The 27,251-nt window shown below is 45.5% G+C and overlaps 1 protein-coding gene across 1 annotated transcript in view; it reads left to right on the forward strand.

Annotated features, from left to right (window-relative positions):
* The window catches only part of msh3 (mutS homolog 3 (E. coli)), a 108,897-nt gene that overhangs the window by 1,650 nt on the left and 79,996 nt on the right, over nucleotides 1-27,251 (forward strand). The window contains exons 2-10 of the mRNA XM_088630607.1: nucleotides 346-466; nucleotides 857-1,083; nucleotides 2,508-2,723; nucleotides 3,439-3,555; nucleotides 4,271-4,388; nucleotides 5,790-5,923; nucleotides 7,036-7,202; nucleotides 21,428-21,543; nucleotides 26,205-26,319. Of these exons, the coding sequence (XP_088486733.1) occupies nucleotides 346-466; nucleotides 857-1,083; nucleotides 2,508-2,723; nucleotides 3,439-3,555; nucleotides 4,271-4,388; nucleotides 5,790-5,923; nucleotides 7,036-7,202; nucleotides 21,428-21,543; nucleotides 26,205-26,319 (1,331 nt within the window). The remainder of the gene's footprint in view (nucleotides 1-345; nucleotides 467-856; nucleotides 1,084-2,507; nucleotides 2,724-3,438; nucleotides 3,556-4,270; nucleotides 4,389-5,789; nucleotides 5,924-7,035; nucleotides 7,203-21,427; nucleotides 21,544-26,204; nucleotides 26,320-27,251) is intronic.

Here is a 27,251-nt window from a genome sequence, read left to right on the forward strand (position 1 = left end):
TCAAGTTTCCTCTTAAATCGAAGGGAATTTCTCCCTTCAGCGCCTGATCTGTGTTCTGGGGCAGCCGGTCAATGCTGGAAGACGCAAGTCCCCTCCTACAGTATGTGTGAGGGAGCTTAGGCATGGAAAGAGAACAAAGACGTCGAATCGATATTAATTATTATCCTCCTGGCTAATCTTTTCTGTGCCCTGCAGTGAAGGGCTGGGCCTTGAGTACTTTGTTGAAACTCTAGAGAAAGAGGAAATTTCAAAGCTTGGTTCATCATGCATGAGATGTTGTGGGTTGTTGTTTTTTTTTTATCTGGCCATAACTGTTTGCTTTCTTTCGGGTCCTGCCTCCTGAAGCCTGGATCTGGAAGGAAGAAGAAACTCAGTTCTGAGGAAGAGGAGTCCCAGGCACAGCAGGCTAAGCGGTCCCGTGGTGAGGAGGAGGATGAGAGTGGCCCTCTGGTTCAGAGTGGTGATGGTGAGCATGGATCCCCTGAAGCCACAGGGCTCTTCATGTCTGCTTCATAACCCTGAATAGTTTCTAAACATGTTGAAGGGTGTCTTAACACCCCAGCAGTCATATCACCCTGCAGCTCAGAGCTGGCAGTCCACTGAAGCTAAGCAGGTGTGAGCCTGGTCAGTACCTGGATGGGAGACCTCCTGGGAAAAACTAAGGTTGCTGCTGGAAGAGGTGTTAGTGGGGCCAGCAGGGGGCGCTCACCCTGCAGTCTGTGTGGGTCCTAATGCCCCAGTATAGTGACGGGGACACTATACTGTAAACAGGCGCCGTCCTTCAGATGAGATGTAAAACCGAGGTCCTGACTCTCTGTGGTCATTAAAAATCGTTTTTTAACTTTTTCTGCTGCAGCGTCTCGGGGAGCTGCCCAGGTGTCGAGTGTCTCCTCGCCCACCCTGAACAGGCTGAGGGGCTTCAGCAGCGCAGCTGGCCCGCGGGGTTCAGGGGCTGCAGGCAGGGTGGCGGGGCGCAAGAGTGGCGGCCCCCTGGGCCAGCGTCGGGGCGACAGCAGGGAGGAGGAGGAGGAGCAGGAGGAGGAAGAGGGTACTGAAGAAAAGGGTTCCAAACACAAGAAACAGGTAGAGAAACACGATGGCTCCTTTCAAGACTTAAAGGCGAAAAGGAAACCCTTGTGCCATTCGGCTGCCCCCTTTGATTAACCGGGGGGTTAGTTCTGCAGGCTGTGTGTTTCTTTGCTCCTAAAGGCCATGAAAATGTTGAATTACTGAAGTCAAAACACTATTTCTTTTGAGAGGGAGGGAAAATGGGAGCTCTGGATGAACTGGAGATCGTCTACTGATGTAGGGTTAGTCCCTAATGTCTTTTAGAGTCTTAGTAATTCAAGATGAACAGGAACATATTTCAAACATTTTGTGTGGAGGCAAAATGCAGTCTTTTTTTTATCCAGCTAACAGCAACGTATTTTGGCCCCGTGTTTGAAAGACATAGTTTATTTTCCTGCACTGATTTGTACCATTACAAGTGTACAAATCGGGTTCCGTTAATGGCATTCGTGTTTTGTTTCCGAGTAAAAAAGCTTTTAAAACTGCTCTGAAGCGATTTTATGTTTCCATTTGCACAAAGAAGAGCACAGACATCTGTTGTGTTAATAAATTAAGAACCGTGTCGCGCAATCTGTCTGGAACAGGAAAATAGCCATTAAAACTTGAGGGTCTGCACCTCGATATTGAGAATTGTGCTTTTTTTTATTGGACTGATCCACTTTGTTAATGTAGTAGAAGGTAGTATTGTTAACCTGATTATTGAATTTTCAAGTTTTTAGATTATTACTTAGCTTAGTACTTTGATTTCAGCAGTAACAGCTTAACTGTTGCAGGACTTAACTACACCAGAGAAATACCTCATGTGAATTAAAAACAAAAAACATGTTTCCAGACGTGAAGCTTTTTTTGCTTGACAATATGAAAAAGCCACAACTACAATGCCACGCAGGTGCAGAAACTGTAAAAATAACCGCCTTCAGGAAACGCCTGTTTGACATGCGTTTTTTTTCTGCGAATCATTTGCTGTAAAACAATTTACAGAGAAGAGTTTGCTTGACAGAGCTTTTGCACCTTCTCAGAGTTCAGGTCTTGTCATTTAATTTGTTTTTAGTTTGGTGCAACTACAGTAACACTGTGTGATATGATATGAACTAGGAAACTGTGTGATATGAAATGAACTAGGAAAGGTCTCATTCAGCCCATCTAGCTGGTTGATCCAAACATCTCCTTCAGCTGTTTCTTGAATGAGGCACAGCGTTTTTGCTTTGACAGCATGGCTGGGTAGCTTGTTCTGTACTCCCACAACCCTTTGTGTAAAGATGTGCCAATTGAAAGCAAAGCAGTCAATTCAATAATTGATAAATAATTTCATACAGTGAGCAGCGCGGCCAAGATAAAACCAGACTTGTGACCCTTTTTGTCTGGAGCTGGCCCAACCGAGGCACTCCTGAAGCCCACCAGGGTGCTGCTAACTGTGGGTCCCTGTGCTCCTCCTTCAGAACGGACAGGGTCTAAACCTGGGCCAGTTCGCCAAGGTGAGCAGTGGAGGAGCTGCAAAGAAAGGCCCTTCGGAGATCAGCCTCCCCAACCGGAGAACCAAGTGCATCTACACCCCTCTGGAGCTGCAGTTCCTGGAGATCAAGCAGCAGCACAAGGACGCCCTGCTGTGCGTGGAGTGTGGCTACAAGTACCGCTTCTTCGGAGAAGATGCAGAGGTGAGAATGGAGCATTTGGTACTGTGAGTGGTGGATAGATGTTTTATTGTGCACCGCTGTGGAAATGTATCTTTGGCTTCTCCCATAAAAGTCCAAAAAGGACGTCTTGTATAAATCATTTACTTGGATCACAGCATGGCGCAGTGCAGATTGTGATCATTTCTTTTGGTCAGGAGCTGAACTCAAGCTGTTGTGATCTGGGATTAAAAAAATCGGCACAGGCTTAGGAGCGGAGGTTACAAACGAAAGGATGCAACTTAGCCCATCTTTTGCAGATGAATTGTAGTTATTGGTAGCTTGTTCAGCTGGGATGTCGCCTAGCTGTTTCTTGAGCGTTTCCTTGGCCTACATCATGGAATTCAAGTGTTGCTCCTTAACTTGCTTGAGATGCTCACAAGTTAAGAAGCGCTTCATTTCATTCCTTAATGTACTCGATGATATCAATACATTTTCATCTGTGCTGTCAGGCCCTTGTTTCATCGCTGTGTGATATGATCTGCTGGGTGCGCTTTGTGGTGGCTTTGTGGTGGCTTTCAGTATTTTGAGCCAGTGGTCATAATGTTAAATACGAAGTTTTTTTTCCAGTTTTTGGATGAGAATTACATTTACATTTACATACAAGGAAGGAGACAGCTCCAGTGTATTTTTAAGCAAGAGCCAGATCTTCTTTCTGTTAGTTTTTAGATGCTGAGCACTTCTCTTGTGTTTCCCGTAGATTGCTGCGAAGGAGCTGAACATTTCGTGCCACTTGGATCATAACTTCATGACGGCAAGCATCCCCACTCACAGGCTGTTCGTACATGTGCGGCGTTTGGTGTCTCAGGGCTACAAGGTCAGTCTTGTCTCTGGGTTCCTCTGTGTATTGAACAAAGTCATGACCTGCTCTGTGAGGAGCTCGCAATATGTTTAAAGAACAGCATGCATCTCGATGCCTCTGTCCCGGGACTTGTAAGTCATTAATTTGGTAACGGAGATGTGTCTTGCTATGTTGAACCCCTTTGCTCATCATTTTTATGCTTTGGAGCAGCCTAGTGCCATTTCAGATTTTATTAAGCAAAGACATTCTTCTTGTATGGTGGGCTGAACGTTCTGTAAGAGCTGCAGAAATAGATTCAAGCTCGCATACTAAGTAGATTCAAGTGCATGCTTGCAACACGCACAGGCAGCCGCAGGGAGCTGCTGCGGTACTGCCTGTGGGAAACGGTGTTCAGACCGACCACAGTGGTTCATGGCTACCATGTGCAAGGTGGCACTGCCGTGACTCGGGCCTGAAAGACTAGGCTGACTGTTCTCGCCCCTCATCTGGGGCCTGCAAGCCAGCTGAGTTTGCTTGAGACCCTTGGGCCTGGGCGAATATCTTAAAGAACCGCTCTTCATAAAGACGTTGAGAAGGACACACGGCGTCCATGCCGCCCGATGCTCCGGCGGCTGTCCTCGATGGCACATTCGAGGTTCCGGTGACTGGGCTGGCCTTGCCGCGCCTGAGCATGGCGACGAGGGCAGGTGGGAGCAGAGCAGACCAGACCCCCGCTCTCGTGTCTCCTCAGGTGGGCGTGGTGAAGCAGACGGAGACGACGGCGCTGAAGGCGGGGGGCGCGAACAAGAGCTCCCTCTTCACCCGGCAGCTCTGCGGGCTCTACACCAAGTCTACGCTGGTGGGGGAGGGTATCCTCCCAGAGATCAGGAGTAGGGATGTCGCGGTGTGAGATTGTGGCGATACGGTTATAGTCTCGGGAAATAACCACAGTTTTGCGATTCAGGTCATTTATTCTGAGAGGAGGAGGGGAAAAAAGACACAAAGCATGGCATAATTAAACATCTTATGACATTAGAAACATAAATATGATGGGGAAAAGTTGGCAGTGACAAATGGAAATATTCAGCCAGGTCACTCTCGGCCTGTTCCTCTCCTCACTTGGAACTTCGTCACTCGTCGTCCGTAAAGAGGGTTTTTACTTTAACGCCAGGGCCAGTGGGTGGACTGGTGGCGGGCACCTGTTGTAGGAAACATGTTTCTAAGTGACAGAGGTATCCCCGCAAATTCAACTCGAATGAAAACGAAAGTAATGTTAAACGTGCACAGAGGACTGCTCTGCTGTGAACTGCTCCAGCCGCGGCGGGCCCTAACTAAAGCGAACTAATGTCACGTTCGCTAGTTTATTTTTTCCCCTTGACTTGTGTATAGAGGGATGGATGGTGATCACGGAGACGCTAAAGCAGATTAGATGTGTTTGAACCTTTGGCAGCCATTTTTTTTTCCCGTCACGTTTTGCGAATTGGATATCCGTCATCTTCTGCTACCCCCTGATCATTTTTTGCATATCCAAAATGCTCCCACACCACTTTTTTGGTGGATATAACGCTGAGATGTCGTATCCCTCGGTGTTTCGCACAGCACGTCTGCCCTCTGTAGGCTAACTAAGGTGTTGTTGGACTAGCCAGCTGAGCCGAGCCGAGCCGAGCCAGGCACACCGCACACCCACGCGGCTCACTCACTCGCGAGAGGAATTTTTCGGGGGAACGTGGAACGCGAGGCTCCCAAAATAGAATTTCACTGCAGCTTCTAAAATTCTCACAGTTTGGAAACCGGGACATTTTTAATCGTGGTTAATAGTGAAACCGGTTAATCGCAACATCCCTCGTCAGCAGGGTGCGACGCTGGGGGTTTGGAGAACGAAGAGGGGGTGGGGGGGATGTTTGGCAGCAGTTTGGACAGTTTGGTGTTCGTTTGCTTGGGAGGTACTGGGGTTATGTGTGGGAGTCTGTCCTGGAACTGGTGCATTTTGGAAGAGAAAAGGATTGAGGAAAGGGCTGTGACTTGAGTGAACAGGGAAATTGGAGTATTCCATTGTCCAGTTGAGACGGTAGATTCAGGTTGCTGGCCGCCGGGTTGGAGTAAAAACCTGTAGACGCAGTGCCCCTCCGGGGATGGATGGATGGATGTGGATGTTTGGCAGCCACACCCCGTTGCTCTTACTGTAACATCAGTTTTTTACGGGACAGGGTTGTTAGCCTTGTGTCCAACCTCCAACATGGAGGACCTTGTGTCCCTTGACTGCTGCCCAGATGTGAACCCTCTGCTGAAGCTGGGCGACCTTGAGGAGGCGGAGGATGTGGTCTTGGACTCCCCCAACAACTACCTGCTTTGTGTGAGCGAGAGCTGGGACAGCAGGAGGCAGGAACTCTCTGTAGGCATTGTGGTAAGGAATGGTTTAGCACACGGGCTTACTCTGCTTTGAAAATGTCTGTGCATGGTTACCAACGAGTGGATGTGGGATATGTGTGTGTTCTTGCGCTTTTTGAAGTTTTGTCAAATGAGAGACATTCTCTGGAGAGCCACTGATCTGCATGAGGTCTGTTGCTAGCTTAACGACGGGACTCGTGAAAAAACAGTTTGTTACTGTTACTGTGACCACCAGATGGCGTGGGATATCTGCCGCTGAGTTGCTCCACACACTTATTTGAGTGCAGGCTTAATGTTTTTAATGCGAGGCCCTGTAGCATAAACAGGATTTTTGGCCACATGTGAAAGTGCTGTAAGGTGAAATAAAACCTGCTGTAAGAGTGTGTAGCCGGGCTCTGCCTCTGCAGCAGCCTGCGTGGTGGTGATCCTGCTGTAAAACCAGCATGCCAGCAGCCATGTCACCCTGCAGTGCTCATCTGACAGGCCCACTGAAGCTCAGCAGGTGTGAGCCTGGTCAGTACCTGGTTGGGAGACCTCCTGGGAAAAACTAAGGTTGCTGCTGGAAGAGGCGTTAGTGGGGCCAGCGGGGGGCGCTCACCCTGCAGTCTGCGTGGGTCCTAATGCCCCAGTATAGTGACGGGGAGACTATACTGTAAACAGGTGTCATCCTTCGTATAAGACATAAAACCGAGGTCCTGACTCTCTGTGGTCATTAAAAATCCCAGGGCGTTTCTCGAAAAAAGGTAGGGCTTTTTCCAAGGTGTCCTGGCCAAATTTCCCATTGGCCCTTACCAATCATTGCCTCCTAATAATCCCCCTCTCTGAATTGGCTTCATCACTCTGCTCTCCTCCCCACTGACAGCGGGTGTGTGGGGAGTGTACTGGTGCTCTGCGGCTGCTGTCGCATCATCCAGGTGGGGCTGCACACTGGTGGTGGTGGAGGGGATCCCCATTACCTGTAAAGCGCTTTGAGTGGAGTGTCCAGAAAAGCACAGTATAAGTGCACTTTATTATTGTTATGCGTTGTGTGGCGGAGCGTTGTTGGGGGCCTGCGCGGCAGTGGGATTGTGCTGTGGTGAGTGTTGCTGGGGCGCTGACCCGCTGTGTGTGCTGTGCCCCGTGGGACAGGCAGTGCAGCCCAGCACCGGGGACATCGTGATGGACTGCTTCCAGGACGGGCCGTCCCGCTCGGCGCTGGAAGCCCGCGTCCTGCGCGTGCAGCCGGTGGAGATCCTGGTGCCCAGCGACCTCTCGGAGAGCTCGGACCGGCTTCTCCATGGCGTCGCCTCCGCCAGGTAAGGGCCCCGGGTGGGGGGAGCTGGGCCGGGCATCGGAGTTCCGCGGATGAATCCCGCGCGAATCCCACATGCTCTCGGAGTGGGAGCTCTTCCCACTCCTAGCCGGGATATAAGGCCAGACCTCACTGGGTTTAGATGCTGCTGCAGGAGTGGCAGGGCCTCCGACGAAAGCTTAGGGCCTTGTGCGCGAGACCTTTCCTTTCCGAAGGCTCTGCTTCTTTTCTCCAACTGGACTGACCTCGTTGCGTGAAGGAGCCTGGCGGTGTCCCATGTCTTTCTGCCAACCCCTGTTGTTTAAGTTGAAGAGAGCAGAGCTCCACTTCGGTCGGTAGTATTGCTGTGTTTGTGCTCACAGCGCAGGGCTGCAGGAGTGCCTGCAAGAGTCTGCTTATTCCTGGTGTGGGTTTCAGGGACCCAGAGCCTTTCCTGGAGATGAAGGACAGTCTCACAGAACATTGAAAGGTATCGGCTTCAACAAAATAACTGGGTAGCTGGTTTTGCACTCGGGCGCAGTGCGTGATGCTTTCTTTAAAAGATCATAGGCTTCCTGCCGCAGTATTCTAGTTTCCACTCTGTGATATCCTACTGTCATTTTTTCTGTATTGCACTTAATCCTGGGCTGGGCTTCTTATGTGCATTGTCAGACCTCTGGTGCAGTATAGAATTATTTTCTATTCTTTGTGCAGTTTTATTAATGACACGTTAAGAACAAGTCGGTGTAATGCAACTGCCTGGTCTCCATCCTACCTTGCCCCACTACCCATGGTCTGGACTGAAGGGAATTTTAAAATTCTATATGAAGGTTGTATAAACGTTGGTTGAGATTAAAAGCCGCAGGAGTTTGTTTGTGCGTTTTCAACATGTGATGCTCGTCACAGTGTCGACAAAACAGCTGTTGCGCGGTGCTGCCTGTCTTCAGCATTCGTTTGGCTTTTGCAAGCGCTTCTCCCGCGGTAAAGAAGGGTCAGGTGTACCGCAGTGGCGCAGTACAGCTGTACATGTACTGTAGGTGTGGACGTTAGCACTAGCTAGTGCCTTATGGGAAGGTGCGGCTCATTCACAAATGTGACGCGTGCCAGTCCAGCCTGAGGTGTCGGTCTGTGTGGAGTCTGCCTGCTCTCCCCATGTTTTCATGGGTCTGCTCGAGGTGCCTCGGTTTCCTCCCACTTGCCAAGGACGTGCCAACTAAAATAAAGATCACTTTATTGGCCACATACAATTTATTGTACTAAGAATTTGTCTTTTCACATACCCCAGCTTGCTCTCCATGAGACGCACGGACAGGGAGAGAGGCTTGGGGTCAGAGCGCAGGGTCAGCCTTTTATACGGCGCCCCTGGAGCAGTTGGGGTTAAGGGCCTTGCTCAGGGGCCCAACGGAGTAGGATTCCTCTGCCGGCCGCGGGACTTGAACCGGCAACCTTCCAGCCACAGGCGCAGATCCTGAGCCACAGAGCCACCGCCCCGCCCCTATGATTGGCTGGGCTGATATTGATGCTTTCTCTGTCCTGTGATGGGATGGCGTCCTGTCCGGGGAAGAGTAGTCTCTGTCAGAGTGGCCTTGCACCCTGTCTTCTGAGGTTGGCTCTGATTTATCACCACCTTCATTGGGCATTCCGACAGTGGAAGGATTTGAAATAAGAGAAAACGTTTAATGTGCCAGGGACTAAATAATCCTTGAAAAGCTACCCTGTGTTTAATTATCTTCTACTCATATTTTCATTATTTTCATTTTTAGCTTCCCATATTTATGTTGAGGGTTTGTAGTTGCTTTTTGTTGTGTGTAGCCGTACAAGGTCAGTGTGTTTGACTGTAAAAGCTTCCAGGCCCAAATATTGAGCGATTCCTTTTCTGAGGTTTTGCCTATTGTCATGGCAACGCTGCAGTACCTTAACAAGCGGGATTCAATGCATCTTGTAACCGGGTGGCTCTGCAGGCTAAGGCAGTGTGTGGCAGCTCAGCCTTCAGCTTTGGTTACTTTCAGTTGAGATTCTTTTACTCATCCATCGCTGCTGGTCTTGCGCCAGGGGTTCAGTTACTCGAAAAGAAACAACAACTTCATGTCAGTGCTTCAGCAAGCCAGCGTGCAAATAGTTTCATCCTAGTTTTCTTGAGAGACTGAAAGAAAGGCTTGACAGTATGATAACCATGATTGAATATTCATACATGGAGCCTCTGTGGCCACGATTCACGAATTATTCCCTAGATGGTAGTTAAATGGTATTGTTTGGCCCTGTATCCATGGTTCAGTTTATACTTTCTACTATTTTTCACAAATCCTCCTGCAAAGAGTTTTAGGGCTGGTAGGGCTTGCGCAATAGCTACTGCTGTACGAAGAACTGCACCATGCTGGCTAGAATTTGGGCGTTTTTCCTCTCGGCAGAACAGGTTCTTCCAACTTCATTGCGTTGCGTTGCACCCTGGGAAATGGCAATAAACTCTACGATAAGCAAAATCCAGAAGGAACACGGTGTCTTCTGCGCCAGCTGAGGAAATGCCCGCTCCTCTGCGGTTCAGGGCAAGGAGGTGGCGCCTCACGTGGAAACTGGATTGAAAGGAAACTGACACCGAGTGTCATTATTGAGGTCTGCAGCCCATGCTGAAGAGTACTTTATATGGACCAGGAGTGCCTGCCTGACTGCACTGGCTGCTATGCACTCTCCGTCCACTTGTGTCCACTTTTCTTTCTTATACAGGAGATGGTGGAATTGCCAACGAGCGGCGTACCAGGATCTTTTTTAATACTGCCTCTCCTGCGATGTTATTTGCTCTTTATTCTGGTGTGAGTGAGATGATATCATGGACAGTGAGAAGTGCAGTATTGATTAATGATGTGGCAAGATTCATTTAAAAATAATTAAGCAGGTCCCGTGAGGTGCTGCTGACTTAACTAGAGGGAATTCTGCGGCAGGGCACCCGGCATTCTTCAGGGTTACCCTGTTAATTCCTAAGTCCAGGAAGTTTATTTAGATCGCACACGACCTGTACCCTCTCCAAATCTTGTAGGATCCAGTGTTGGCGCAGGCAAAATGGGGAGCAGTCAAACGAGGGATCGGAGTCGTCGGAGAAGATCTTTTCTTGTAAATGAGGGAGCGCGTGGGCACTCGGAGGCTTTCTGTTCCTCTACTCCAGCGACAGATTGCTCCCCGAGAGCTGCGCTGAGTGTGCAGGCAGGAGGTCACGTCTGTAAGCTGAGGAACTTCAGGGTCGTGGGCTTTCCTCCAGCTCTCAAGACTCGGGTTCTTATTAAACACTAAAGGACACCAACTAAAAGTGATTAAATCCTGTATCCTGGAAGGGAAAAAAAAGCCCAGCTAAATTATGCAATGTAATGTAGTGTGGAGCTGCAAATGTAGAGACCCCTTGGAAGCAGTGCCAAAGGGTGGCTGTCACACTTGACGAGGTGGAACTCGGTGTGGAATTCAGCTCTGCTCTTTTCTGCAGACTGTATTAATGTGGCAGTGCCTGTGTTTCTGGACACTGGTATAATTACTGCACTTATCTCTCATCGACATCAAGCAAAGTGCTACCCCAGTCCCCTCACTGTTCAGTGATGCATTTGTTGCTGCACTCCAAAAATACAGTCCTTTATTTAAAACAGAATGTAGCTCGACTTGCACAGATTTTTAATTAGTAGAGTGAACCATATGGCTCCTATATGGCTCTCTCTTGTGCGTGACTTGGACGGGCGAGGGTGGAATGCAGCCCGTGAACTCCGATATGAACTTGGTCTGAATTTAGAAAGGGGCCCGGGAGGTGGCACCCGTGCCCACCTGCGCAGTCTGAAAGCGGGAACTGTTGTGGGACTGAAGCGTGCCGATCGAGGAAACTCCTCACGTCTCAACAGTTTGAAGAAAATGGCAGACCAGCACCGAAGCACCCCTGACGAAAGAGTTAATCGCTCCCAGATATGAGGTGAAATAAAATAAAAAACACAGGCCAGACATCGATTTAAAAAAAGTTGGGGGCAAAGAGAACAGTGGTGAGAGACTGAAGGAAGAAGCCGAGGCTGAGATCATGCTTGAAGTTTCAGTGATTTCAGTCCCATGGGGACTTGCTCTGTGGGTCAAGATCCAGTTCTTAGTGGTTTGCTACATGGTGTGAAATTCCTGGAGGTAGAGACAGCGGCAACGTTTTAAACAGCAGGTTTCTTCAGATCTGAGCTTCCGCGCCAGAAGCAAGTGGTCCTCTATAAAGCCAGTGTCTGTGGGGAAAATGTTTTTTTTCCCCCCAATGTGGACTGCCCTCAGACGTTTGCGTTTAAACTTTGGGGCGTTGCTGCAGGGTTTGAACGCGGAGTGAGGTGACGTTGCAAAAAAGCATTGTGAAGATGTAACAAAGAGACAATGAGAAAACCATGAGGCTCTTCTTGCTCTTCGGGTGGTATCTTGCTAATTGATCCCAGAAACTCAGGCAGACATTACTAATGTATTCCAGACAGTTGTTCATGTTTAGTTGTATTGTGAGAAGTTTTACCCTATAACATTACAAGAATACTGGAAAGTCTGTTTTTAAATGTGGCTGTTTTTTAGAGTGTTCGATTTTTATTTTAACGACATTGTTTAATCTGACTGATGTATGTTCAGTTTTCATTTGGGATGTTTTGACACAGAGGTTCCTGTTCCTGGTGGTTTTTATTCCAGTCAAGCCCTCAGTTCCACAACCAAACCCTTCATTGACTTAGTAATAATAAGTTTAAGTAAATCCCGAACCTGTGACTGGAAACAAAATGCAAATATTCCAATAAAGCAACTTCTTAGATCAATTAAGGCTTTAATTATCAAATTAAGGTGGGTGGAATGAAAACCAGCTGGTGTGTGGATCACCAGGACTGGGATTGGGAGCCATTATCCTAACAGATAAATGCGAATGTTTTGGGGTTGAAGAATGAAGAGATAAGAGAGATGCCCGGGAAAGGAGATAATATAATTTTCTTGTTTTTGTATGTTTTTGCAAACTATGCAGTCTAGTGGCTTGATGTAGGCTTTGTGCTCAAATGTATATAAAGATGCTGCCTGTCCTTGGTCAGTAAGATAAGGGGCATGTATTTGGTAAGCTGGCTGTACGCCCAGAATATGAAAAGAACTAACTGTTGTCTAGTTTGCAATTTAGATACAATTAATTGGCAGGTGTTGCTGTTTTATCATTTGTTTAGAATATGTCATAGTTACTCTTTGTGTTTTAAGGTATAGAGGACCATCTTCAGCTACTTAGTTTTTAAGTCTGGTGGTTGCAAGCCGAACTTCCATATGCATATGAATAAAGGGACTTCTGCTTCACAGACACCTGGACTTTGTCATTTGTTCGACACTACAGGGTAGTGCTGAGTTTGAAGAAAAGTACCTGCTGTCTTTTTTTATTAGGAAATTGAAATAAGTTTATTTTTGGCTCAGGAACCATAATATTATTTTTATTCAATATTGGATTTTTAAAATTTACATCTATTTTGGGTCATGTAATTTACATCTGTTTTGTATTAAATGTCTTAATACAACTTGTGGCTCTAACTCTTTTGTTTTTAACTTTAACGCGTAACAGGATCTGTAGTTTCTGCAGTAGCTCTCTGGGGCCAAGAGCATTCAAATTCCCTTCGTCGTTGTATAGATTCTTTTTTGAAGAAATATTGAGTAGTACAGTATACTGTCAAACATTTAATGTCAACACTAATTGCTGTGTTTTCACATAGTATCGATGTGCTGTTTATTGCGTTGTGAAAGTACAAATAAATCATCATCATAATCACCATTATCATCATCACCGTCACACTTATATGGTGCTTCTCTGGACACTCCACTCAAGGCATTTTACAGGTAATGGGGATCCCCTCCACCTCCACCAAAGTGTGCAGCCCCACCTGGATGATGCAGTGCAAGTTGGTAATGTAAGTGCATGTAACAAGTGTCTTAATGGTGATATTCGTATCACAAATCACAAATCAGCGATGCCATGAATAAATGAAGTAAAATATTGTCCCAGCGATTTGTCACATTACTTTTTTTGGTGTAGTGGATGACATAAAAAAAAAATCTCTCAAACGAGACAAACTGTGGGGCGGAAACGGTTACATAATGCTGCAGACCTTGCAAATGAGACTTCTGTGCACTGGAAAGAATAATGAACCGTTCCCCCGATATTCTTAGGAAGAGGCACAGTGTGTTACTTCAGCTAGGACACCCATGTCCCTGCTGCCGAGTTTCTCTGCTCACGTCCATCAGAGGACATGTAGTGATTGACAAAAGCTTATTCCTGGTCTGTTTCCCTTAAAATGTTGGAGGGGAGGAGGTGTTCGTCTTAGATCATGCAGTTTGGTGGGCGGTTGCTGTAGGAGTATCGCAGATGAAGCGGGCCTGATGGGAGAAATTAGGCGAACAGATGACGCGCAGCGATCATGGAGGATTCGGCGTGCTAACGGGGGGCCTCGGTGCGTGTGTGCCGCTCTTCTTGTCGGCTAAAAAGCCTCGAGCAGATGGTAACGAGTCCGTCGTGTTGGGGTTGTGAGCTCTGGGGGGGCTCTCTGGGGAAGGCGGGGCTTTGATCGTTGGCGTGGAGCTCTGAAGTGGCAGCACTGTGCCGTTCGCTGTCAGACGGATAGAGACTTAATTACCCTTGAAGGAGCTAATTCTTTTCTTTCCCCCTGGGTGGAAGGCGGCTGATTGTGATGATCGGCTCCCACTAGCACGAAATGAGTGACGAGCAGAAGTTGTGATTACCGAGCTGGTTATCTAACAGATGGAGGCTCCTCTCCCTGCTTCTGTTTCTCTCTTTCTTTCTGTTCTGTCGCTGACAGGAGCCGGTGGTTGTTGTCTCGGATGGATGGCATTGTGTCTATTTTCACATGTACTGTACAAGCCCCAGACTTCTCCTGTTGTTTTATCCTACTTGGGCAGCTCTCCAGCCAAGCACATGGCAACAGGGCCTTTAGCATGTCATAAACATTTAGTGGCACGGTGCCTCGTCAAGTTTAGTTGCAGTGAGTCTCTGAATCATTACTACTGACTAACCGCAATCAATTGGCAATATGGAACAAGCTGGATTTTGTAGCCTGTTTCCAGTGATGGCTGGATGAGCTCACACTGCCAGGACAGGAGGCAGTGCTTTACACAAAGGGTTGTGGGAGTGTGGAACATGGTAGCAAGCCGAGTTCTTAAAGCTGATACCCTGGCTTCTGTTAAGAAGTGAATGGATAAAGTCCTTGAATCTATTAACTGCTCACTGCCAAATCGGCCAAGTGAGCCAAGTTGCTGCCTCCTCTTGCTTGTAACCTTCATGACACTCCATCCACCCATCCATCCATTTTCTGACAGCTTCTTCCAATTCAGGGTCGTGCGAGAGCCGGAACCTAGCCGGGCCAGCAGCAGGCGCAAGGCAGGGTACACGCTGGACAGGACTCCAGTTCATCAAAGGGCCGACACAGACGTGCACACACCGGGGCCAGTTGTGTCAGAAGCCATTTAACCTATCGGTATGTTTTTGGACTGAGGGAGGAAACCGGAGCATCTGGGGGAACCCCTAGCTCCGCACACACAAAAGCGCCGCTCTGATAGTACTCTAGGTCTGGGATTGAACCTAGGACCCCAGGTGCCCCAGAGGCAGCAATAACAGCCACCGTGCCACCCGATAAGACTCTTTCTTTCTAATTTGATTGCTGATAAATATCCTGATATCCTTGTGTTTGCTAAGATCTGACATCTCTCTACCTCCTGAAACCGCTTCCTTTGGCTCTTCCGTTATAAACACTGGCCAAAGTGCTATTGGCAAGGAGCGGCCATTTTTAATTTCAGTTCCAGGTGCTTGCTTGTTCCAGGTAGGGTGTTGTTCATATTCTAGATGACCTATTAATAGGCTGTGACTCGGGACACCTGCTCGTTATTGCTGCTGTTAAGTCTTTGAGCTGTGTTTGAAGTAGATCATTTGATTGTTACATTGTCAGGAATGCCAGGCTTTTATTGTACTACAGTATGTAAAACTGGTTCTGGCCTTACCTTTGGTCACCAGCCAGTAAAATCCTCACTGTGTTGAACCCCCCAGACTATTGGGTAGGGGTGGGTGGTATAGACAGTATAGATGGTATACCGGTAGAAATATGTGCCACGATATGGATTTGGGTAAACCGTTTATACTGGTAGAGAAGGGGTTTTGATGTTTACATAGACTGCACCAGCAGCATCGTCACAAAACGGGGTTTGGAAATTTTTACTATTGACCCGTCATAGTTTCAAATTCTGCCGTATTTTAGCTCCAATGATATAATTCTGAAAATGTTAATCTTGCTGATATTCGGAATATTTTATATTGTGATGTATATTGTTACCGTCCAAAATTAAATTTATGCCATGGTTTACATTTTAGGCCATATCACCCATCCCTACTATTAGGTGTACCTCAAGCAACTGTCCTGGGTCCTGTTCCTTTCTTGATTAACATGCTTGCTTGTGCTTAGCTCATTCAGAAAATCGTCTCAAGGTGGTCAAGAATCTTCTGCCATTTTCAGAGCTGAATGCCTTGCAGATTCTTCTAGTTAACATCAAGGTGTCATGTCGGCACTACGAAAAAACCTGCATCCAAAAATATTACGATGGATAACTGGAATCAGTCCAGTGCATAAGAAAATTGGGTGTCCCGCTTGGCTTTGAAATGCCTTTTGATGCGTTTGTTCAATCAATTTATTCTTCAATTTAATCTTCAGTTTTCTGACTAAAGTCACTTAAACAAAACTCACATATGAAGCTTTAAACCATGCTTTTATCATCTCTAGTGCTGTTGTAATGTTGTTCTTGTTGGAATCCTATAAAGCACAGCACCATTTTTAAAACACAGCAGCTGGTGTGTCACAGGTGCTAATAGATTTTGATAATTCACCCCCATCTTGTCTTATCTTCACTTATATTCTACAACTGAAAGAATGGAATACAAAATCACTCATCTTGCTTTCAAGATCCTGCATGGACTGGCATTTTCTTATCTCCCTGAGAACCTGCAGGGTTACATCCTGGATTGAGTCTGTTGTTTAGATTAAACTGCTGAGCTCCGTGAGCTTTCCTTTGCATACAGAATGGTGCTTTCTTCTAGGCGTCTTATTCCCAAACTCTGGAACTCTAGCTAGAGACATCAAAGAAATAACTCCTCTTTTAAAGTTAAAATAAAATATTCCTGTTTGATTGGACCTTTAATTAAAAATAAATGTTTTATATCATTACTCAAGAGGTGTAAGAAAGCTTCCACAGAAACCTGTATATAAAATGCCTGGAAGTGTTTTTGAGAAATGGTTACAATCTGTTCATATCTTTAAAGTGAACGAGTTTTAAAGGCACTTAAACAACAGGAACTAAAACCGCGCTATTTTCCTCTTCTGTATGCCATCCACATACTCCAAGACAGAGTTACACAGATAATTTTTTGAGACACTTCATGTGTTTTCTTTAATCCTGTGAGAAAGTGCTTTACGGATAATACAGGAAGCTTAAAAATGCCTTTTTTCTTTGTACAGGGATACAACAAAAAGCTGTGCTACATAATTGAACTGGGATTTATTTCTCTTGCTGGTGTAAAAGGCTTTATTAGGGGGTAATTAGCACTTCGGGTGAAGAACAGCTGTGGGGATTTGTACTGCTTGTTTCTGCGGAGATTTGTAATAGCCCCTAAACACTCTTCAAAACCAGAGTTAGAGAATTTAAAATTGAAAGGTCAAGTCAAATTGCCGATGTCAAGTGAGTGACAGTCAGTGTTGCTTGACTTGGTGTAATACATGCTGATTGGCTTAAATTAAAGCCAAACGTAAAAGCTCTTCACGTAAGGCTTGGTAAACATATTGGAAAAGATTCTGCAAGGCTTGTATTGTGAAATCAAGGCAGGAGGCAAGACTCCTATTGCACAGCAATTTGGGCCATTTAAGGTCTAAGGATCTTCAAACTCTTGCAAAGAGGCTGGTTGCCCTTTGTACTTGCGTCCTTGTTTTGATGATCTTTAAGTGGGAAGATATGTGCAGTTAAAATTATTTCAAGAACATTGGTGTGCGTGTTTTGTTTGTGAAGGAGCATTGTTTGTGCAGTCAACTCGCAATTTACAGGCTTCATCAAACGCGCCTGCAAGAGCTAGTTAGTGAGCCTATATAGTCACCTTATTTACTTATTTTTATTACATAAATATAAAATATTATATATTTATAATTTATATCTATAATTGCTGTAAGAGATGAGTAAGGATTTTTTACCAGGGTTGTATATTTGACTATATGCGAATTTGGCTTTACACGTTACTCAAAATCATGAATCCCCATGTACTGTAAGTAACGAGGACAGTGCTACACAATGGGCACAGTTGGAATTTTCCCTACTGGCAGTGATAAGATAAGATCACTTTATTGGCCATTTCATGCATTAGGAATTTATCTTTTCGCAGACCCCAGCTTGCTCTCTATGAGACGCACAGACAGGGAGAGAAGCTGGGGGTCAGAGCGCAGGGTCAGCCATTTATACGGCGCCCCTGGAGCAGCTGGGGTTAAGGGCCTTGTTCAGGGGCCCAACGGAGTAGGATTCCTCTGCCGGCCGCGGGATTTGAACTGGCAACCTTCCAGCCACAGGCGCAGATCCTGAGCCACAGAGCCACCACACCGTGTTGTGGCGGAGGGCTTCTCTGTGCTCTGAAAAGTCATTAGAGGCTTTGTTGCAAGAAAGGGGAGACAAATGGGTTATTGTTCCGAGTGTAGATGCCACTCAAGAATTACACGAGTACAGAACTGATACTTTACCAATAGGGAAAACAAATCCCCGGTAGAGGTGAAATATAACAGGGTAACTTTAGGTCACTTGTGGTTTCTGAACTGTAGCAGAGGGGAGTGAAGTGGCCTGTTTCTTGTGTTTCTTCAGATTATTTCATACAGATGATGCAAGGGTTGGGGTTATCGCGATACCATGCAAGTCAATAACAATTACATTAACAGAAGAGAAGCATAATCCAGGCTTGGTTATAGAGTGGCGTATGATTTTATTGTTCTAATTTAGTGGTTTAGTGGTTTGTGGGGAAAAAGTGTTTGGCAAAATGTGACAATGCAATATAAACTGCTTCACATTGCTTAGGTAAGCTAAAAATGCCTCCTGGCAACGGTTATGTTGCTGCTAGGCTGGCTTTCCAATTAAATGTTTAATAGGAACTCCGGAGCTGACCTGCTCTTCTGCCTTCACTTATCTCGAGCACCCCCGGCAAACTGTTCTCCTGCGTTCACCTGTCTGACCCCTCCACTGCCTTTTGCCTCTGCTCTGTTTGATTGTCTCCACCCCTCACCAAGAATCGCTCTCCTAGGAACTGCTCCCTGAGAGTGCAGGGGAGAAAGTCCTTAAGGCCTTTGGTTAAGCATTTTGGCAAGCACGATGAAGTACCTGCAGAAGTACAGTATTTTATTTAAATTAACCTTGTGCTCTGTCTTTCCTCCCCTGAGCTGTGAACCTTCAGGCTAAAAACCTAATTGTTATCCTTCTCTTTTAATCAGAACATGCGGTACTGTTTTCTGATCACCCAGAAATGCACAGGTATGCATGAGTGTGCAGTGAATGCAGTTTTACAAAGTCTCTTTTCTGATAATCCAGGTGTTGGCCTCCAGTTTGTGGCAGAGTATTGTGCATATGTACTCCTCCTGATTGACAGTGCTTTTTAGAAACGCGTAGGTGGAGAAAGGCAAGTGAATTGAATCCGATTGTTAATGTTGTATTCACGCGTTTAAGAGCTGGAGCAGGCTGGTAGTAGATGGTAAGTCATTTGTCAGTTCACCCTGGGGATGTGTAATGTGGTAGCATAGTTAATCTGGGCCTATTACAGTCTTGGCTCAGAAATATCTGAGTGCTCTGTTTGAAACGCTATTGAAATGCCAAACCGGTGAGAGAGCAATAAGGTTCAAATGCAAGAGAGCTATCTCACGAACCAAAAAACAGAAGTGATCAATGGTGCACAGAAATGGCAAGACAGTGTGCCGACATTCAGTTGATTTATTTCTAATTATTTTGACAGGAGAGCCTTATTATGGGTTTGGGGTGCTGTGGTAAGAGTGGGGGGGGCCCTGGTTGAGACTTGGGGTGTTGTGGTGAAACCCCTGTTGGTACAGAGTTGAAATAAAGTTGAGAAATAGGCTGCTGTACAGCAATATTTCCGCAGCCCTCATAAATTTACACTGACCCGAATAACTTTTGCCCAAGAACAGAAATGCCTTTAGTTATTTCCTAGACTTAAGCCTGGCTTGCATTGTCTCTTCCTCGCAAGCACAGTTTACCTCCAGTAATTTACAGCAGTAATAGCCGGTACGTCATAATTTTTTACGCTCACAGGGTGCACCTGTTCAATCGGTGAGTTTTAACCAAAAGATTTGTTTGTGTTATTCCCATGTGGTCCATGTGACACACAGGCCGGACTTGGCCTTTCAAATGCTAAGCTCCCCCTCTTCAGCCTTCTGCCAGGCTGAAAAGGATGGAAAAACGTCTTGACACGATTTATCTTGATTTCTTGCTTTACATCACAAACACCTGCAATTTCAATAAGGGTGTGCAGACTTTTTCTATCCACTGTACAGAGAAATTGTATGTGGCCAATAAAGTGATCTGATCTGATCTGATCTGATCTGGAAAGGCTGCTTTCGCTCGCCTTGTGAGAAGGATCTCCGAGACCGGCTGCGCACGGCCACCCACCGCCAGCGCGTGCTCTGAAAGGCCGCGGACAGCAGGAGTCCCGCGCGCGGCGGAGCTCGTCGGGCAGGGCCGGCGACCGTCTCCGCGGCGACGCTGGGATTCCCACGATGCCCATGCGAGCCCTTGAAAATGGAAATGTTGTGAAGGGTAGGGTGGGGGGAAAATGATCAGTGTCGGGGGGCTTTGCCGGCGCGGTGGTGTCACATTTATGTAGGAAATCCGGCCCCCGGAGTTTGCAGGGGCTGACGTTTGTACAGCACATCCGTGTGTTTGTTTTATGGGCTCCCGACTTTCTTCCTCTTCTTCGCAACCTCTGACTTCATCGCCCTTGAAGCGCTGGTGCTTAATTTCAGTTTTTTTCGTGATTGCCGTAGATCCTATTTAATGTCTATTTAGTGATTGATTGATGTGGTATTTCCTTAAATCGATATTTTCTGTTAACATAGCAACATAGCAGCTTCATTAAAGACTTCTTCAAAATTAGTGTATGAGCGTTTGATAGGCACAGCAACTGTGAGAGCAGGGCATTGATTGCCCATTAGTGAAGACGTCTGCAGCAATAAACATGCCCATTTTTCTCATTAAGCCTTCATTTCTGTTCGGGAGCTGTCTTAACTGAAAGCTTTAAAAGGATGGAAAAAACATATTTAGTCACTAAGGGGATTCAGCAGAATGTGAAACTGTTAAGTAACATCGTAAACTGTACAACCCCGCAATCTGTAGAAGCAGATGCCTGATCGAGGCTGAAAGTGATGCGTGCAGCTTGTTAAGAGCCTGTTTTGTCCCCCCGTGTAAGCTGTTTTAAGGTGTATTTCAAGACCTGCACAGTAACATAAAGGTATTTTGCAGCTGTCAGGGCAGTATTGCTCATTTGGTTGCTAGTAGCTTCAGAATTTCATTATGTAAATATTATCTAAGATTTCCATTTGCCTGCTTCTGAAGGCTGCCTCTGGAATTGGTTTTGACCAGATGACCAGACTCCCACAATCCTTTGTGCAGAGGTGTGTCTCCTGTTTTCCGTCTTGAATGCTGCTAGATGAAATCTCCACTTGTCTTCTGGGTCCCTGTACTCCTGCCGATCTCAAAGGCGTCCCCTTAGTTACAATTGAGACCTCTCGTAATCTTCTCTGTCTCACGCTAAACAGATTGGGTTCCTGTAGTCTGTCCGAATATCGCTTTTTTTCAGGCCAGGAAATAAGTTCCTTTGTATGGCCTCTGAAACAGCAATATCTCTTTTGTAGCATTATTGCTCACAGACTTTAACTTGCAATATGGGACTGCAAAAGATCAAAACATTTCAGGTCACATTTTGAAATGTGTGGGATTCAATGAAGGGTTCTGTAAAGAAACCTGGATTAATGGAAAACCACAAGATGTGGTGATGCTGAGGAATGCTCTTGGACACCCCAAGCAACCTGTTAGTTGCTGGAGTGCCGTCTGGTCAGGATCTTGGAGGCATGGGATTGAGACAATCCGGAAAGGCTGAAAGCCCTGCTTCTTGGAGCTACGTTGTGAATCTGACGGCCCTCTGTTCTGCTTCTTGTTCCTCTCCAGTGTCCAGAATGATGACCGGATCCGTGTGGAGCGCATGGACGGCAGCCACTTTGAGTACAGCACAGCCCTTCAGGTGGTGTCCGACTTCTACACGGGCGCCTCTTCCGGGAAGCCAGGTGAAGCCCTGCGTCTCCCCGTTCATTAAACTGAGTTAGCCAAGCCTTTCACAAGGAGTCGGCCCTGTGGCGGTAAGGAAGTGGAGATGACTCGCAGTAAAAATACTTTGCGATGAGAGCAGAAATAGATAGACAAAACCCATGGTGTGGTGCCTGCTCATTGGCAGAATGAAGGGCGATGCTGCAAGTCTTAAGTTAAGAGATTAGATAAGATCACTTTATCGGCCATATACAATTTCTTGTATTGGGACTTTGTCTTTTTGCAGACCCCAGCTTGCTCTCCATGAGACACACAGACAGGGAGAGAAGCTGGGGGTCAGAGCGCCGGGTCAGCCGTTTATACAGCACCCCTGGAGCAGTTGGGGTTAGGGGCCTGCAGTCCATGTAAATTCACAAATATGTGCAAAAATAACTATTGTTCATTAGTCTTATCTTCCTGCGTGCCTCTGGTTGTATTGTCTAAAAAAGTATTTATGGGTAAGGAGTTTTTCTACCCCGATCAGCTAAAAAAAAGGTGGTTTTTCATTTGTGGTGGTTTTGCTGGATTTTATTTTCTTCTTTTTCAGAAGTCAAATCTCTAATGAACTGTTAATTCCACTCATATAGTAGTGCACCACATATTATGCTATAACTGTCTTATTAAATATAATAAGACTTAAAGTAAAACTTTTTTTAATTTAACTGTCAAAATAGTTGTACACAGCAGGGAGAAGATTTTTCCAATGAGTCTTTCTGAGTTGGCAGTAAAATCACTATATTTTGAGTTAATATAGCAATTTCAAGAAAGAATGCATGGTAAAACATTTATATCGGTGTTTATGTGCTCAGAGAAACCATGAAAAGTTAATTTGTAGAAAAAACACGCTCCCATGTTCTGCAAGGCTGGTAAGAATTCTGGGATTTGGGTTTAATGACTTCTTATTCCAGTTGTGAGACAAAACCTTTATCCGTATCTTGTAATTTGTTTTAAAAAGATCTGGGAATGCACAAAGGAACAAGGACAGTACATCCACATTTAGTACTTGTTTAGTACTTTTTTAGAATTGTATAATGCTAGCAGAGGGGTTGGGCAGCCAGTTGACCTTGGACCCCTAGAGGTTTTTGGTTCCTCTCCTTTGTTAACTTCTGGCCTTTTCTCTTTCTGTATTGTAATGTCATGTACTGTCGCACAGCTTTGTTAAGTGTCTTGGGGCAACCTTGTTGTGAAAGGCGCTGTATAAAATAAATTGAATTGAATTGAATGCATTGAGAAGAGTGGGGAAAAAATTAGGAAATATTTGCTCTCAGCCTTGGGCTGTGGCCTATTAGGTTCCGAGTTCAGTTTTGCCCTGGATCACCTTTTGGTGTGGAGTTTGCATGCTCTTTTGTGTTCATGCGTTTAGGGATGGTGTCCTGGTTTCCTCCAACCTCCCAAAGACACACTGCCAGGTTAATCGGCATCTCTAGATTGTGCTTGTGCACCACTCTGCGGTGGTTTGAGGTTAATTGGCATCTCTAAATTGTACTTGTGCACCACTCTGCGGTGGTTTGAGGTTAATTGGCATTAACGTCAAACCACCGCAGAGTGGTGCACAAGCACAATCTAGAGATGCCGATTAACCTGGCGGTGTGTCTTTGGGAGGTTGGAGGAAACCAGGACACCATCCCTAAACGCATTGCCACAGCTACACTCAAGTTCCTGGCTTAGTGTTGTCCGGTTGCAGTGAATCTAGACCTGAAAACATGAACACTCTTCGAAAGTATCTAGGCTTGTTTATGTTGGCTCTGAAGAGCTTGTTAAAAGTTATACCATTCTCCGGCCAGGGCAATCTTTGTTTTGTTGCTTGAAAATCTTAATATATAGCTTTAGTTTTGAAAATTTAATTAGAGCTAGCTGAAATACCCCTTTTCCTGCTTTTTATCTTGGGCCGAGAACGTTTGGTTTTAGCGTATTAACTTAATGGCACGCTTCATCTCTGTTGAAAGGTACACCCAGGATTCACAGTAGCGCCTTGTCTGGCTGCTATTGCTGCTTAAGTGAGGTATGGGGAGCTCAGACCGCAGGACCAGGGGGGCTGTAAAGGGGAAGGAACACAAGGAAAGATGAAATTGGTATCTGTTGATTTCTCCCTCATATGCTTTAACTAACACCTCACCGTGGCTGGGAATTGAACTGGACTTGAACAGTGAAGTCTTTGCTCAATTAGTATTTCGGAGGCTGGACTAAATCGGCGCACTAAGGTCGGTCACTTGCTGTCTGGGGTTTTTATAACTAGGAGTTTCTAACCTGGAAAAACCTTTTCTAGCCAGCCAGTCAATGACGGGCCACAATCTGGGACAGTGCGAGACACGGCACCTTGCCACTTCAGGGGGTGGTCCAAGTGTGATGATCTGGTCACTCCAGAGCTCCTGTTGTAGAGATTAATGGTAACCTGACTGCATGTGCTGCGTCGATCAAGTCCTTGGACCTGTCTTGCTGTCCCTCCTCCATGCTGAATCCTGTACTAAGCTGCCAATGACAAATAAGAACAGAAACATTTTCCCCCTGCTTCCCATTAATGCCTGATAGGATCAATGTATTTGTCTTATAATTTCAGAGGCTTGTGAAAAACTAGACTTGCTTGTCATTGGGCAGTTTAAAAAAACAATTAACTACCCTGGGATTAAAGCAGAAGCACAAGATAATAAGCAGTAACACCCAATCGCATTATCTAAAAACATAATCTTTAAATTCAGATATATCTGTGAATCAAAAATTTTGGGAACCATCTGTATTTGACACAACAAATATGTGTAAACGAATGCTTAATCCATTTCTTATACTTGGGGCCTATTTTGTGTTTTATCTACAGTGTAATGCTAGCAATATGGTCATTCACTAGATTTGCAGAAACAATGTGAGGTAAATTTAATCTTTTCAGAATTTCAGAACGGCTAGCATCAGTTGATAGAAAATACCAAGAGAGGTCATCAGAAAGATTGTCCTGTGTCATAATTGCAGAACATATTGCTGTGACATGAAAAAGTTAGTGGAGCCCTTCAGTGATGCTGTTTTTGGCTTGATCATAGCGTGCAACCAGCTTCTGATGTAATGTGTAGGCATGGCCAGTGATTTCTTTCTTTGATACGGCAGGGTGATGTGGAAATCATAAGATCTCTCACGGGTGAATGATATTGGAAATGTGTTGAACATTGGGCTGCACAAAGCCTTCAGAATGGATCTGTCAGTCCCCCGTGAATTCTTATCAACTGAGTTTTAGTATGTGGGCATCTATAGCAGGGGAAACAAGCTGTTGTCTGGTCTGTTCTAGAGAAGATTGATATTATAATGATAGGGTGTGTATTTGAGTAAAGTGAGGTTAAAATCTAATCAGATTGAAATCAATATCAGGTCCTGACAGCAGCTTGCTGTTTTATTTATTCACACTATTAATAATAGCTGATGATTATACACCTTCTATTGTCAGGGAATACTGAGCTCCACACTGCAAGATTTTTCTTTTTTTTTCTCCGGTACAGTGTGGTAACTAATAATCATGGGACAAAGTTAAAAGGGACAATTATTTATGCACAGTTATATACAAAACACAGGGGATTGCATGGCTAAGTACAGATATTTACTGTACCACACTACCATAGACATACTGTAGAAACACAGAACCAAGCAAACAGTTTTGTATTAGTTTGAATAGGGGAATAAACCAGAAATAAAATCAGATATTTACGTTTTGGATACCACAAGTAGGAAATTATTATTTCCACAAGTATAAAGCAACGGTCCCCTACTTAAGGGTCGGAGTTGTGCTTTTTAGTGCTCAAATTATCTGAAAGTTCGGTGCTAACAGGATGAAAGTCTCTCACTGCACTATTTGCCTGTTTCGTCTCTTCTCTACATTATCTCACTGATTTGGAATATTCTTTATATCCTGTTTTAGGCTTGGGGCCTGTTTGCTCCTTTCAGAAAACGTCTGGATGAAATCTTTGGATCACTTAAATCCTCACTATGAAATGAGTAGGAGGCCCAAAATGCCTCAGCCTCCTCATTTGAAATCGTTTTTATGTCTCACTCCTCCCCCTCGGTCCACGAGGGCTTGTTAAACATTAGTACAATTGTTTGGCCACCTTGATCTTAAGCTGTTGTGACTACTTCAGATGACAAGAGAAGGGGACAGTTTCCCTGTCTCAGATACTGGCAAGACAGCCCCTTGTTTTACATGGCAGAGTATGTTTGATTGGAAATTTGGAAACCCCCAACATTTACAGTAAATGCTACTTCTAAGTGTCATGACTGCAGCTGTTTAGGCAACAAACTGTGAAAACTGTGCAATTTTCTGAACACATCTACAGTACACACCAGTGTTTTGTCAAGCAAGTGTACACTAGCAACTAATTTGCTTAGATATTGTTAGAGACGACCTGCGCCAGTACATCTGAAGCTGTTTATACTGCATGTTGTGGAACAAAAAGTAAAACTGCAATAGCCCGTTTTGATAGGGTCATTTTCAGAGTCGTGTACGTTTGCAACTTGATATATTTTTTTCTATATTTTTCTTGATGGAGCTTAATACTGGTGTTGGTAACATTTTAGTTTCATGTTTTCAGTCTTTTCAGAGCAAGTGAATCCTCTCAAAGTGTCACATTGCTAGATGTGTTAATGGTGCTGCATGCATGTTCCCTCTCAGGATCGCAGTTGCTCTCCAGTATAATTAGCCTGGACAGGCCTGTCATCTGCTGTCTGGGAGCTGTCATAAAGTACCTGATTGAGTTCAACCTGGACAAAGTGCTGCTGTGTACCAGGTAGGTAATGTTTTTTTCCCCTGTACCACCCATCAGGTAGTGGGTATAGCATGCTTTGAATGACTTCTTCCAGGATTTGTGGGAACCAAAACAAGAGATGGTGTATACTGGTATTGAGAATCTGCACATCTAAGTTAAGGAAGTTAAATAGACGACTGTGACAGGGCACCTTTGCTCACTTGGGAGGCCACAGCTGCAGCTAGTTGTTACATTGGTGGGTGGCAGCTGTGTGTCGCCCTGTTTCATTTTAACCCTCGTTAAAGTGGAGGTGGGAGATGCAAAGAGCAACACACCAGGGTTCTGTGAGAGGTACCTGGAGAGCAGCCTTATTGAATAGCAGGGAGGTTGACAGCTGCAGTTGCCAAAGAAGCAGTATGGCTAAGAGGTGGAGGCGCTGCCAGCAGCAGGTGATGTGCTGGCTGGTGCACATGCAGCAGCCTGGTTGAGGGCTTAGATCTTGCAGGAGATTAGAAACTGTCACGCCATAAAGCTCGAAGTGAAGAGTTGAGGAGTGTGCTCCCTAGCGGTCAGGTTTATCTCCTTTGTGGTGTGGAGTGAAAGTTGGTAGAGAGTGTGTTTGTGCACAGGCCCTGAACAAGCAGGGTAGATGGGGATGAGGGTTACAGTGACGTAATGTTACTGTTAATGCTGGTGATGTCGGGAAAATGGAATTAACAAAGAGTCACAAATTCTGCATTGCGCGAGATATCCATTTTGCTGTAGTCTGTCACAGTCATACGAAAGGATAGTTTTATTATGGTTGTGCAGGCACACATAGTACGTGATCTGCATCTCCTCTTCAGGATTATTTCTTCTGGGTTAATAGGTTTTGTGTCCACACAACGTCCATGTACCGATTTTAAAATATTATTCTCATGCTGTTCACTTAATCGCTGTAGTGTTTATTTGCATACTTACAGTGCAGTTAGGAA

This window comes from Lepisosteus platostomus, chromosome 4, assembly GCF_059453375.1.
Source record: "Lepisosteus platostomus isolate fLepPlt1 chromosome 4, fLepPlt1.hap1, whole genome shotgun sequence".
Lineage (NCBI taxonomy): Eukaryota > Metazoa > Chordata > Actinopteri > Semionotiformes > Lepisosteidae > Lepisosteus > Lepisosteus platostomus.